This window comes from Cyanistes caeruleus, chromosome 2 (assembly GCF_971803275.1).
Source record: "Cyanistes caeruleus chromosome 2, bCyaCae1.hap1.1, whole genome shotgun sequence".
In the NCBI taxonomy this organism is placed as follows: domain Eukaryota; kingdom Metazoa; phylum Chordata; class Aves; order Passeriformes; family Paridae; genus Cyanistes; species Cyanistes caeruleus.
The window spans coordinates 53,984,419-53,998,870 of record NC_141702.1 but is presented as its reverse complement, the minus strand read 5'-3'; the positions used below and the strand labels follow the sequence as shown (position 1 = coordinate 53,998,870).

The window sequence follows — 14,452 nt, the reverse complement described above, 5'->3', positions numbered from 1 at the left end:
AATGTAACACATCAGAGGGTTTTTATAACTTGATACTATACTTGGTCATGAGCAAAAGCAAACCATGTAAAAGAATTTGGCAGAACTGACACGACGTGGTAATTACAAAGTCATGGATACCTCAGTGCCTATTGTTTGCAGCAGCTCAGCTTTGCCCTAATCCCCCTTTCACTACTTCTGATTTTAATTTACCATAACATTAATCTTGCCTCAGGCACTGATGAGTCATAGCTGTAGGCAGAATGGTTACCACAGGTCAAAGTAGCTGTGGTACACTGATTTTCTGGGCAGCCACAAAGGAAGTGGAAGATAATTGCTCTAGACGTTTTGTTATGCACTGGTGTGATTTCACAATTACATAACATAGTGTAATATTTCATGAGTAAAATGGATCTTAGATCTTTTTATTGCTGGGTGATTTGACATCAGAGGTCAATGATTATCCTAATAAATTAACAAATATGTCCATTCTTTTAGTGGCAGAAGAGTCTGTGGATTAAACACAACAGTTCCTTGTGCACAAGACCACTTCAAGGCTCTCATTATACCACGTAGTTAAAGCTGACATAGATTAATGGGGCTGTTTCTGTGTTGCTCATCTGTTCATTGTAGCACAGAATTCTCTTGTTCTTGCCATTGCAAAACTGCTGAATATTCATTTAAACTTTAAGTAAGTTTTTTGGTCTATTTAAAGCCATGAAGGAAAGTCACTAAATTCAAGTATCTGTTTATCATTGCTTTAGTTTATTTAGGCTGAAGTTAGCATTTATTACTATTACTATGCAATATTTAACAAATAATTACTGGGAATTTTATTTGTGCAGAAAATTCAGGATCGGACTTCTGAATGGAAAATATTTCATTCTGCTTACATTAAATACATGAAGAGTATCATATCATATACTTTAAGTCCTGAATACAGGAGGAATTGTATCTTAGGAGACCAGGAACTAAAATCTACAAATAATTAAAAAATATATCTAAGCAAAATATTTTAATACATATTTAAAATATACTGACACTGATTATGCAAAACCATGGATATCCATTAAGCAGTAATCCCATGCAGAGTAGTCTGCAGGCCAATTTTTCTACTCAGGCACAAAGTAAACACTTGCCCTTAATTTTGTGAAGGTATTGAGCCAGTTCTCTGAATCTCCAGTCACAAATTCTATGCATCAAATAAATAAATGCTTAAAAAGTCAGCTACATCATGGTTCTTGCACAGAATCAGAAAGATGTACAGCACTGCAAGTGTAATTTCCATTGTATCTGTATAAGGTGAGCTGTGTGAAATACAGAACATATGCAAATAAAGCACTGTTCTGCTGAGGCAGTACAGGGTACATTGGGAATTCACCATTCACTTGCTGCAAATGAACTTGAGAAATAAATGCAGAGAATAAGATTACATTGTATTTACATCCCCTTATCAAGACTAAAGAAATTGGTTTTGAGCTACATTACCTTAGATTTCTCAGGGTTGGCAATCCCCCAAAATATATTTTCTCATGCCCTTTTAAGTTGAGTCCAAAGTGGCTGCCTGTAGAAGTTGTTGCTATGATTTCTTCTTCATTGGTGTCTATGTCTACAATTGATATGTTGGCTAAAAGACATTTGAGATTAGTTACAAAATATCCATCATGAACAATGATGTCTTAATGTAAGAAACCAACCGAAAAATATTTGTAGGGTTAACAGGTGAGGGAAGAGGCAAGGAGGGCTGTATTTTGCAATTATGATACTGGATTTCCACATTATCAATTATGGGCAGGGGAAGAAAGCTGCACTTTCCTCTGTTTCCATAACAACCTGAAAAGTTATAGCAATTCTGTACACTTTATTTTTATATATTCTCTAAACCTGTTTCCATTTGGTGCCTTCTTTGTGTCACTGTAATTTGGAGCTAACACTTCAGGACATAGTCATGACAAGAGATCATTTTGCATTTAATTTGTGATCTCAGTGCAAAGATTGTCTCTTGAACATGATTTTTTAGTGTAAAAGTTTGTTAAGCACTGTCATTATGTGCCTTAGAGACTGGTGATCAGTCGCTCTAAACCACTTTCAAACCCAAAGCAGTCAGTTGCTCTCACGTCCAATCTCAGTATGGAGTAAGTGATGTGCTACATACAACCATCCTGTTTGGGTGCTTGTTCCATGTATATTTTTAATGTATGGATTAATACAGAATATAAAGTTCAATAAAAGAAATAAGACTCAGTGAAAAATGCTGAGCAGGCCCGATGATATATAGGGATGAAAAGAAAGGATTTTTTTTCCTTCCTTCCTTGAGAATTGAATAGACAGACTTTCTGTTACACCTTACCAAAACCAGATTAATTTTCCCTTAATTTCTATACCTGTATCTTCTTTATAAACACACTGTTTGAATGCTATTAATAAATTACAATTACATGACATTGTACTTTATATTAATACCTCTTGGGTTAGGTATGAACTATAACTGCCTAGCAATAAGACATTCCTCCTCTAAAGGTGCAGAAAATTTGCAAGTGAGATCACTAAATTATTTTGTCTACTGTCCCAAGTCTACTTCATCCAAATGACAAGGAAGAAGGACTGTGTATGAGGTGTGAAGGCCAGGTAGAGCGCTGGCACTGCAGAGGTCAGAGGAATGTGTTTAGGGGCTTGTGGTGATCCTGAAGATTCAGAATACAGTAAAAATTCAAACTGCAAAAGCACAGGGTATGTCACAGTTGCCATAAATAAAATGAATGTGGCTCAGCTTAAGATTCTACCAGCCCTATAACCAGACTACAAAACAAAAAATGGGTTTTGCCAGTATGATAACCAGTAGTCTTTGTGTTCTTATCAAATTCCACCACTTCACATTATGTGCCAGTGACATGTTAAAGAATTAGTAGAACTTCTAGAGATGTTCCCAGTTGTTTCCATGCAGATTCAGTTCATGGCACAATGCACATCATTAGGGAAGATAAAGTAGTGGTGTTTGTCTAGTTAAATACTGTACTATCAGTACTAAAGTCACTACTTTTTTAAAGCACTTGGGCATATACTGAGCATGAGAGGACTGTACAGCATAAAAGCCTTTGCTGTCCTAACAAAAATCACACGTGTTTCATGATTTGGAACATCAGGGAACTGATGAAAAGACTTTTTTTCCCCAGTCAGAATTTTAGAATGCAATTTATGACTGTATAAAAAGACTATGCCTGACAAATAGGCTACCTGTTCATAAAGTGCTGTTTGACAGTGCAATCAATCACATGCAACTCAACACATCTATAATCTAAGCAAAAGAAGTTGCTAAATCACCAGAACTTATAATTCCCACAGCATCTTCCCTGTGATTAGATGGGTAGGTGTACTGTACAGATAACTGGAAGAAAAGTCATGGTGCTGACACCACAGGAACTTACCTTGCTTTTGAATTCTTGACAGGGTGAAAGCTTTCCATTTGCCATCATTATGATTTTGGTTGCTGATAACTGAAGCTGTACCTGAACCCAGATCGTAGCTGACTTTTATACGCCCACCACTGAGCTCTACACTCATGAAGTCCTTCTGTTAATGAAAAGGGTGAGATACACCATTATGACTCTTGTCCATTTTGGTAAGAGGCATAAGACATTAAATTAACACTTTTTAATCCTGGGTGACTAAAGACAACACTTTTCAAACTTTAAAAATGCCACAACTTATACATTTACTACCCAGGACTCTGACCTACAGAAGTCTGATGCCAAGCTCTTTTTCCTCCTTACATTCTCTTTTGGATTGCTAATTTAGTTGGAATTTTGCTGGCATCATAGTTGGAGTTTTGATGGGATAGCTGTACTTTTATTTTAGACTGAAGATACAAATGGACATTATAATTACCTGAAACTAATTCTCAGCTTTGAGAGTGTGTTTGTACTATAATTAGCGTATTTATTGCATACCTCAGCTAGATTTAAACTTGCAAGATAGAAAACAGAAATAGTGAAGATGGAAAACTGGAGCAGGATAGCAACAGAGAGATGGAGACAAAGAGAGCTATGAACACTCTTATTTTCATCAACCACTGACACCAGTATCCAAGCAGCAACTGGAGATGGAGCAACAGCATATGCTGCACTATCTCCAGAAAATGAGCTGGCATGATACAAAGCGCAAAACAGCCAGCCAGAGAATCAGACAGCACGAAAGCCATTAGGTAAGTAATGGTGGAACTATGACCCAGGACATAAATGTACCAGAGAAATTTTTGTTATCATTTTGCTCAAGGCCAGTTCCACCTCTTTGCAGAGTAAAACTGAATAAACTCAGTATTCTAGATGCTTAGGCATGTTTATCCATGCATCATTAGAAAGAGAATCCTCCAAGTTTTTATGTGGTGGGACAGTATCATAAGAGACAAAATAATACAAGGGACCAGTAGCTTGTGCTTTGTTTTTGGGATTTCAATTAAGTATTTTTTATCATAGAAAAATATGTAAGTCAACAATAATTATATAAAATAATCTACAATAATGACATTAATTTCAATATTCAATTATAAAAGTTCATTACAAAAGCTACATAAGTATTTCATTATCATAATAAAATTCTATAGTCAGTCAGGAGGACTACCCCCCTCCTTGATAATTCCAGCTATTTTGATAATTATTTCCAAAATACAGGAATCTGAAATAAAACTGATTTACACAGACACACTTTTTGTGCAGTAGAAAGTTCTCTGTAATTCTTCAAGACATCAGTGAAAACTACTGTACATAACTTCTGCCCCATATGAAAAGGATAAGGGAAAGATTCTGTTCCCTGTCAGTCATGCAAATCAATCTGGATCAGAGACACCAGAGATGAGCTATTTAGATCTGGACAGGTGTCTTATAAATAATTTCTCCCTGTTAACCATGCACATATGATACTGTGTGTGAATAAAAACCTTAAACAACTTTAAAACTAATGTTTCTATTCTCTGTTTTAGCTGTAAGAGATACCATTTGCAAATACTGTAAAAACACAATCACTATTACATCTTATTTGTTGCACCAGTCCCCCTTTAAACACACTAAATAAAACATAAACATTTTCTTTATATGAGTAGGATGATTTCTATAAACATAAACATTTTCTTTATATGAGTAGGATTTCTATATAAGACTCATCTTTTCCCATATTCCCCCTGCCATCACACTATGATATTTTATACTATGAATGGACAAACACAACTGAAAATATTCACACACATAAACATCTGGGATAAATGAAAATGAATCAATAATTTCAGAAAGGCTGGAATTCCCCCCAGACTAACATAATGTTTTCCATTCAGTAAATATTAGGTAGTCAGCATCCACACTATAACACTGTCTTCATTTGGCCAGCAGTCAAGCATCACACCAGGCACCATCATACCAGGATAGTGGTACCATAGATTACGAATTGTTTTCATGATCTGATGAGTTCAATGACTGCAAAGATGGTGAGAAAACTGCAAGGAGCAGAGAGGTTAGCTGCCTGCTCTTACCAAGTCATCAGTAGCAAGATACATCAGCAGAGCATTTGATGAGAAGGTCCTGAACTTGAACATGACAGTGGAAATATTGGGGTTCCAGCGGATTGGGCGGCTCACCATGGCATAGCTCTCACCATCAAACTGCACCGTTCCTTCACCGTCTGCCACCTGTGGGCTGAAAAGAACAATTCCAAACATATTCTTTTGCCATGTGAAGTTAAAATAAAAAGTGCAGGGCTAGGGAAATGTGAGCACACCTCCTGGGAGTCTTCCTGAGCTCGGTTTGATGTCTTATCAAATCTCCCACTGACAGGGACAGGATTTCCCACGCTATTTTGAGAATGCAAACACCTTTCTTATGTGGGGTCTCTGCTTATTACCCTGGTGGCTGTGAAAGACACCTTGAGGCACTGGACTCAGCTCCATGCCACTTGAGAAGGGCAGGCACCCACACCACAGCTGTCATTCGGTTCACTGTGGCTCTCATGCTCTCTCATGCTTTGACTGTTTCTGGTCACTGGTTGTCAGGATCCTTTCTGTCACAGCCCTGTCACACCAGCTCAGTTCTGATAACTCACGGACCACACTTACAACCCAGACTGGCTGCTTCCCCTCTCAGTGGAATTGCAACCTAAATTCTGTTGCATAGACATTGGAATTTGACTGCTGCTGTGGAAATTCCCACTACTTACCACCGAACGTAATGTCACTGCAGACAGGTTCCCCAAAGAAGCATGAGAAACAGTCAGTGCTTTCCCTACCTGACAGCACACCCTTTGCAGTCTCCTTCAATATCCCTGAAATTCCAGAGTCCAATGGGTTTGCTGTCTAGAAAGGTTTCACCCATGCAGCCAGTGAAGGTGGTGACTCTTACAGCATCTGACTTCTGCAACAGAGAACACAAACCTCCTTAGAATTGATTTTAAAGTGATCTACTCCATCTGAAAACATAACTGGTACAAAAATCATAAAAAGAAATACTATATAAAATTCCATATAAAATCATAAAAAAACCCCAAAAAACATAAGATGTCTTGTGATATTTTAAATATCAAGAGTATTACTTAATCTGAGAAGCCCTCCTCCAGAACAAGTGATCAGTGAAAATGTGAACTGAACTTTGTATCAATCTGAATGGGAAAGACTGTTTAGATTTGAGACTCTTGGAAAAGCCTAGGGAGAACAAGTCCTGAAGAACAAGGAGCTGCTTTGGCTTCCACCATCAGTTTTCCTGGCTGCTCAGAGCTGGCTGCTCTCACCTGTTAAGGCCTAGATGGGTTTTCATTTCAGACTTTCAAGAAAGGACTATGAGCAATCTTTCCCACAATAAAATAAGCAAAGTGTTTCTCTTGTAATGGCTGAAACCCTGGAGATTTAGCAGACTGTCCAAGCTAAAAGAAAGACTGAGAACTCAACTTTACACCCGTAAAGTTCATTCTGAATTTTGGATGCAGAAAAAAGCGCAGAGGGCAAAGCAATTAAAACACATGGAGCAGTGCTCACTAGGCCTTAATGTGGTACCATGATGAAGGTAGTAATAGTTGACAGTGCACAGAGTACTCTGCTAAAAATTATCCTTCTAAAAATACCAATTCATTTAAATTTCAGTTCATCAATATGAGCTGATTAAAAATCTATACACTTAGCTATTTGAGATAGACAAGCACCTGCTGTTTTTACAGCAATTACAAATATTAAGATCTTGCAAGAGAACATGGAGAAGTGCAATTTGAAAATACTCAAGGAAAAGTATGACTCAAAAGACTTAATGTGCTACTGATATTTCCCAGGGTAATTGGATAGATTTTAATTAGCAACAAGTATGAATTTAATGTCACTTCTAAGAAATTCATAATATCTAAGTATCACAGTCTTCTACAAGTCAGATGAAAGATGTTTTTAAAAACTGAAAATGAACTTTCTTTTTGAATACACTGCAGAAATGCATGCATAAGGGGATGTGGACAAAGCTGTAGGACAAATCTAAAGCATTCCAAACCGCAATAATGTGAAAAAGCAGATTTCTGTGTCAGAGGCCTAAGATATACCAGTAAGCTTGATTAAATGTCCAAAGAGCTGCACAGTTTTAGGAAAGTCTTGGTTAAGGTTTTCATTTTGTGAGCCTTACAACTGTGACACCACAGTGACATGACAGAAATTCCCAAAAAACTGAAGTTATATTTTAATTCAGAGACTGTATTTGAGCAAAACAAATCTGACAGCATTTAAAACTCTACATTGTGAAAATACCAGCAATACCAAACTTAAAACAGACTGGCTTCCTACTGCTGCCCTTGTCTTTATTTACCTGGAGAAAAAAAATAATTCAGTAAGATTTTTCTGACTAAAATGAAAAAATGAGTGTTCTTCAGAGTGTTCTTCAAAAAATATTTGGACAATCCCTACTGAGGTTGAAAACAGCTATAACTACTTGCAATTAAAGCACCTACTACAATGACACCAGCATATTAAAATTTACTGTTTCTATTTTAAGCAATAACAAAATTTGTCCACACAAATGGCCAGCTAAAATAGAAACACCAGAAAAGGCATTACCTTAATTTTTTCTGTTAAACCACCAACAAAGAGCACAGCATTAACATCCACATCCAGAATGGTATATCCAGGTGGAGAGACAGCACTGAATGTGGCTGGCACGATGCTGGCTTTAGGACCATCCAGAGCTCGCACTGATATTGAGCCATTTTTCCCAGTCCTACAGGTTTAAAAAAAATATTTATGTATACAAAGTCAGTAGTTACACCAAGCATAGGAAAATTCTATTATAGATGGTGCCTTTTAACAGAAGCACATATGACTGACCTGATTATGCTTCATTTTGATACAAATGAACAGATACTTAACACTGCATAAGCTGAAGACATGATCACAGAACCAGATCTTTTTCTCACCTGAATGTCCTTTTTGAATAAAATTCACTATATCCATGACATGGACCCTGCATTGACTAAAACAAATAATGTTTATTAGATAATATTTGAACTGAAGTGATAAAGCACTTCAGTGTCCTTCACTGTGAGAAACAGAATTCGTATTTCTGCAGTGAAGCTGTCAGGCTGCTTTTCAAACAGGTACAAACCCCATTATGCTCAAGAATATTACTTCATTGTCCTTTATGAATCACATCAAATATAGATGGCAACACAACAGCAATGGACTTTGCCATTTATTAGGAGTTTCTGCATCAGTTTATTTTCTACTCCTTTGATTATATTTATGTGGTAACTGGCACAGAAGGAGTTTGCTGACATATTTTTACAACAGAAGGAACACACTTTGGAGACATATGACTCCTGAATCCTCCTTCTGAAACTTCTTACAAATGGGTCTAACATTCATCAGTTTGCAGGCACCTGGGATGTCCCCAGCTGAAGTTGACTGCTGGTATATGATTAAAAGTGGTTCCCTCAGTAGTCTTGCATGAATTCTATCCCCATTGATTGTGTGGGTCTAAGGTGCAACTGGTTTATAGCAGAAGGTTTACTGATGTGAAGCCCTTTAAGGGATAAAAGTAATAATTCTTGAAAAACTAAAAGTCACTAGAAACTTTTTTTTTAAGCTGAATTGTGATGCTTTCTGAAAGAAAGTTATTGGCACTTCCAGTCTATATTGTGCTGAAATCAGGATTAGTTTAAAAACACTCAGGTGCAATAATGCAAAAGTAACTGAGCAGACTGACAATTTTTAGTGTATCTAATAATTCACAAATAGTATGGATGTCTTTCATCTTCAAACAGACTGAAATGCTCACAATGGAGTCTATTCTATAAATAATTCTCTCTTATTTAGAGAGGACAATGGAGCTTGAAGAAAGATCTTGGCTAACTTGACAGCAAAAAGACATTGCTACCCTGTGCATGACAAGTTACCAGGTTGGAAGATATTGTTCTAGTGATAGTCAGTTCTGTAAAACTGGAGGATTACAGAGGATGTATCAGCGCTATGTGGCTGATATGCAAAATGACACTGAAAGGACACTAAATTGGGAGAAGCTGGCAACTTCCTTGCAGGCACACAGGCCCTGCAGAAAGACCTCGACAAACTAGAGAGATGGGCAATCACCAACCATATGAAATTTAACAAGGGCAAGCACCAGATTCTGCACTGGGATGGGGTTGTGTGTATAGACTGGGAAATGAGAGGCTGGAGAGCAGCCCCATGGAAAGGGACCTAGGGGTCCTGGTCCATGGCAAGTTGAACACGAGCCAGCAGTGCCCTGGCAGCCAGAAGGGCCAACCCTGTCCTGGGGGACATCAGGCACAGCATGGCCAGCTGGGCAAGGGAGGGGATTGTCCCGCTCTGCTCTGAGCTGGGGCAGCCTCACCTCAAGTGCTGGGGCAGTTCTGGGTGACACAATATAAAAGAAGACATTAAAGTATTAGAGTAAGTCCAAAGCAGAGTCCTGTTCAAAGCAAGGATGGTGAAGAGTCTGAAGGGGAAGCCTTATGAGGAGGGGCTGAGATCACTTGTTCTGTTCAGTCTGGAGGAGACTGAGGGGAGACCTCATTGCAGACTTCAGCATCCTCACAAGGAGAAATGGAGGGACAGGTCCTGATCTCTTTACACCTGTGATCAGTGACAGGACTTGAGAGAACAGCATGAAGCTGATTTGGGGGAGGTTTAGGTTGGATATCAGAAAAAAGTTTTCCATCCAGAGGGTGGCTGAGCCCTGGAATAGGCTCCCCATGGAAGTGGTTACAACACCAAGACTTCCTGAATTCAAGAAGTGTTTGGACAACACTGTCAGGTACATGTTGCGTCTGTTGAGGGTCTCCTGGGTAGGGACAGGAATTGAGCTTGATGATCCTGATGGGTGCATCCAACTCAGCTTATTCTATAGTTCTATGAAAAATTTGTGTAATGACATGCAGTGTTTGCTCTTAAGGAGGGACATGAAATAAATTAGAAGACTTTAGCAAGCCTTCAGCATTAAATTTTAAACTACCATATACTAAACTCTGCTCCTTGATCCCTTGAAAGCACATAAAATCTTCACTGAAAAGCGTGGCTTATATCTGCTACAGTACTTTAAGACTGAATTCTTAAACTGGATGTGTCTATAGTGAACTTGTGATTCAGGCATCCTTTGTCCTCAAAAGAAGGGCACTGCTTAAACTCTGTCACTAACAATCAAAACAATGGTAATGCTTAAATCACAGTTGATTAAAATCACAACTAATCAGGTCCTGCTCCTAACTGAGGCCTGCTGAAGTCAAGTAACACTGATCTAGTGAGTCTCAAAAATATTCTTTCATCCATCTGACTGTCTCACAAAATTGACACTATTTGCATGTTGTAAATCTGCTTTAAATCATTTTGTCACATACTGTTATGCCAGATTTTCCTTTGTTAATTGGTACTTGGATTGATTGCAGTTGTTAATGCAAATCAGAGTTGCTTCTGTAAGCAGGTAAGTAACTTGTAAGTGACATTTGCTAAACTTCTGTACCATCAAAGTATAGGGAATACCTTTAGAAAGTCCTATAGGAATAAACAAATTTTATTGCAAGTCCATAAAAAAAACTCAAGGTATTTCCATTATAACATCTGTATATACAATAAAATGCAAAGGATCAGTATGCTTTAAATAAAAAAGGTGATGAAAATTAAAAGTGTCCTTGGAAAAGTGATGCAGTAATTATCAATTTAGTCTAACTAACTGGAAATTTTGGTGCATGCATAAACTGACCATCTCTGACCATTACTCAACAGTGAGAGTTGAGTCTCAATTTTTCATATTGAGATTTCATTTAGAATGCTAAGTGAACTTGAGAATTTTCAAACCTCTGTGCCACAGTGTTTGGGATTCTTAAGAATGGCTATCAACCTATGGTGGGTTTAACACCATATCATTATTACTGCCAATCCTTGTCACCACTGAAAACACCAAAATTCAGTAAGGCCAGAATTTCATTTTATGTCCTCATTCTAAGCAGATGCCCTGCTCCAGCTGCTCAGGCCATTCTGCCAGGCTGAAAAAGTCTGTGGCTTGAACTGAGCAGAAATTTGGAGAAAATATATGAGGGAATGAAATGAGTAAAACTCTCAAACAAGTCAGGAAGGGAGTTAGAGTAGAGCTATTAAATGGACTAAAATGCTCAGAGTTGAAGACTCTTCCATAAGGGTATGTGATTTGTGAAGTCTGCCTTAAGAATGCAAAATCAGTCCCAAGCTCTTCATCTTAATTCCACAAATCCACCTAATGCCTCTGCAATGTAATTCTCCTAAACACCTCTCTGTACTTCTGATTTGTGCAGCTGTAATCATTCTAAATTGCTGATCCAGCACTTTGTTCAAAACTAATGGCATGCACATCCTATATATCCAGAACAACCAGCTAATAGGTAATGGGCTTTTGTAGGATGTGTGAATTTTATACTGTGTTCTGGCTACATATTCTGCTGAAGCAGCTTTCTTGTAAATGAAAGCCTGGCATTACTGTGTCATGAAGCTGTTTTGATATGCATAATATGAACCGGTGAAGATTTCAACAATTTGTATTGTAACCCAGTTTGTATTTTTCTAGCACTAAGGTTTCATTAAGCCAGCTTCTGGAGACTGTGCCATAATTTTATTTAATTCTCTGCTCTGAATGGCTGATTTCTGTGATTTCATTAAATTATTTAAACTGAATGCCATTTCCTCCTCTGGGAGCTATGCATGTTACCAGAATTAGAGTGCTTTGTTTTCTTTCTCCTTCATTCTCTCATTTTCTAACTATATTATCCATTCTATGATTAATACTATGTGAAATTAACTGTAATGATGCAGGAGAAATTACTCAGTTTTTTATCAAATTATGGTACAGCTGATGTTATCTAAATTACTAAGATCTATTCAGGATAAAGGCTATAGAGTTATGCAATCCTTATGCTGTGATTACTACACCATATGGCACGTGTTTGCTACTTGAATGGGAAATACAAACTTCAGCTAACAAATTTGGGATTTGAACATTTATGTAGCTGTATTTCCAAAGTTCAAAGACATTAAATAGCTGATCTCAAATTACAAAATATATTTTAACTTTCCAGAATATCTTCTCCTTCAATTTTCATGAACTGTATCTTTCATAAATATTTCCAGTTTGATAAGACATTTTGCCTATGGGAATGGCATTCTGAGTAAGAATCAAGATACTGCTGTGTGACAGACCATTCACTTGCAGTACTGTATCAAGACCAGAAATTCAGAAAAGCTGCTCCTCTTTAAAATTCAAGGAGAAAAGAATAGTAGTTATTCGAGTGCCAAAACCTGTAACTGATTTTAAAAGTAAGCTAGTTGAAGAAGACAATCAATAGAGTGATACATAAACAAAAGGGATAAAATATAAGGAGTCATAGATTGTTGATGCTAGAGGGGAAATATGTGATTAAAGTAAATTCTTGAGAGAGAATAATAGACATTTCAATAGTAACATAGTGTATACACTATACATAGTAACATCGTGTATACACTTTTGGCACTAACAAATGCAAGTCCAAAACCTTTTTGCAAACCAGACTAGAATTTCTCATAGTAGCCATGCTTTATAAAATCTTGGAAGTGAAATATTACTCACCTAGAGGCTTCAATCCGGTACCAAAAGCCATCATTAATGGTCAGATCTGGATATTCTACCCTTCCAACTCCAGATCCCACATCCCACAGGAAGCTCACCTTGCCTTTGCGCATCTCTATGGCCAAGAAGTCAGTCTACATGCAAAACATGAAAATAGAAGTGATCTCATACTTTAATTAAGGAAGTTTTCCAGAACATTTCAGAAGGTCTAATGAGGCACCAGAAACCCAAACATACACAGTAGAGAATTAACATTAATTCTCATGTTGCTCTAAAATGAGACTCTCTTTTCCCTGTTTTTATTGGTTCAAACAAAGAATCTTAAGCTAAAGATGGAAAATTATTTCTTTCACTGATATGCAGCAAATGACTGCCAGACTTAAATAATGTTAATATTGCAGCCATTAATAGAAGGATTTAATTCAGAGGAACACTATGAAACATCCATTGGATGACAGAAAGATATCGAGATACATGATGCCATCTAGCCTTTTCATTTTGTATTAGGTAAATAAAATACCTGTTGGAAATACTGGAAAATAGAACACTTTTTCCATTTACTGAAATATTATTGGTTGTTCTAGAAGTCTGTCTGCTACAGGCCTCATGGGAAACTGAATCATTCACCATTATTATGCTTGAAATTGTAGTCTTGACTTAAAATTACAATAAATAGGAGCTTTGACAGATGCAATATCATTATCTACTTCATTCCCTAAGGAAAACCCACAACCCACTCCAAAATTACTCTGGTTGCACTGTGAATTTTAAAGCTCTAATGTAGTTCATGTACAAGCCTGCTATTTTGTATCTAGTTAAAATAAAGATATATGTAAAAAATTTGCTGGTCGTATTTTAGAAATCTCTATATTAATACCATAGATAGTAAATGTCTAGATTATTTTAGACCCTCTACTACTGCTTTGAAGCCTCTGGGTGAAAAAAAAGCCTTTCTCATCTTCTTTATTTGCCAGTAGTTTGATTTGATAGAGCAACTCTGACACGAAAGGCAAGGAGACAGACTCACAAACTTGGCACTTCCAAGGTAAAAAAGCAGATTGTCAGCAACAACAGTCTTCACATTGACAATGACGGTGTTGTACGTTCCCTTCTTTATTTCTGGTCTGTATGTGCGAATACAATTGCCTCCAGAGGACACAGACACTTTGATCTTCAAAAAAAAAGCATAACAGAAAGAATTCAGTTCACTGCTTATTATTTCAGAATTAACTGTAGATGCTTCCAAATAAGTATAAGACTATTATATTTTTTTTCTTCCTTCACGTTTTTCTGTTTCATGTACCAGGGAGTTGCTTGGATATGCAAAAAAGGTAGAAATTTAATTTTCTTTCTGGGATTGTTTAGCAAAAGGAAATAAAATCTCT

General features: G+C 37.2%; 1 protein-coding gene across 4 annotated transcripts in view; it reads right to left on the bottom strand.

Moving 5' to 3' along the window:
* The window catches only part of LAMA2 (laminin subunit alpha 2), a 336,473-nt gene that overhangs the window by 27,285 nt on the left and 294,736 nt on the right, over positions 1 to 14,452 (bottom strand). For all 4 annotated transcript variants that reach the window (XM_086877039.1, XM_086877040.1, XM_086877041.1 and 1 more), the window contains 7 exons: positions 14,095 to 14,238; positions 13,068 to 13,201; positions 8,042 to 8,201; positions 6,247 to 6,371; positions 5,498 to 5,660; positions 3,405 to 3,549; positions 1,468 to 1,606 (listed from right to left, as the gene is read on the bottom strand). In XM_086877039.1, coding sequence (XP_086733165.1) covers positions 1,468 to 1,606; positions 3,405 to 3,549; positions 5,498 to 5,660; positions 6,247 to 6,371; positions 8,042 to 8,201; positions 13,068 to 13,201; positions 14,095 to 14,238 — 1,010 coding nt within the window. The remainder of the gene's footprint in view (positions 1 to 1,467; positions 1,607 to 3,404; positions 3,550 to 5,497; positions 5,661 to 6,246; positions 6,372 to 8,041; positions 8,202 to 13,067; positions 13,202 to 14,094; positions 14,239 to 14,452) is intronic.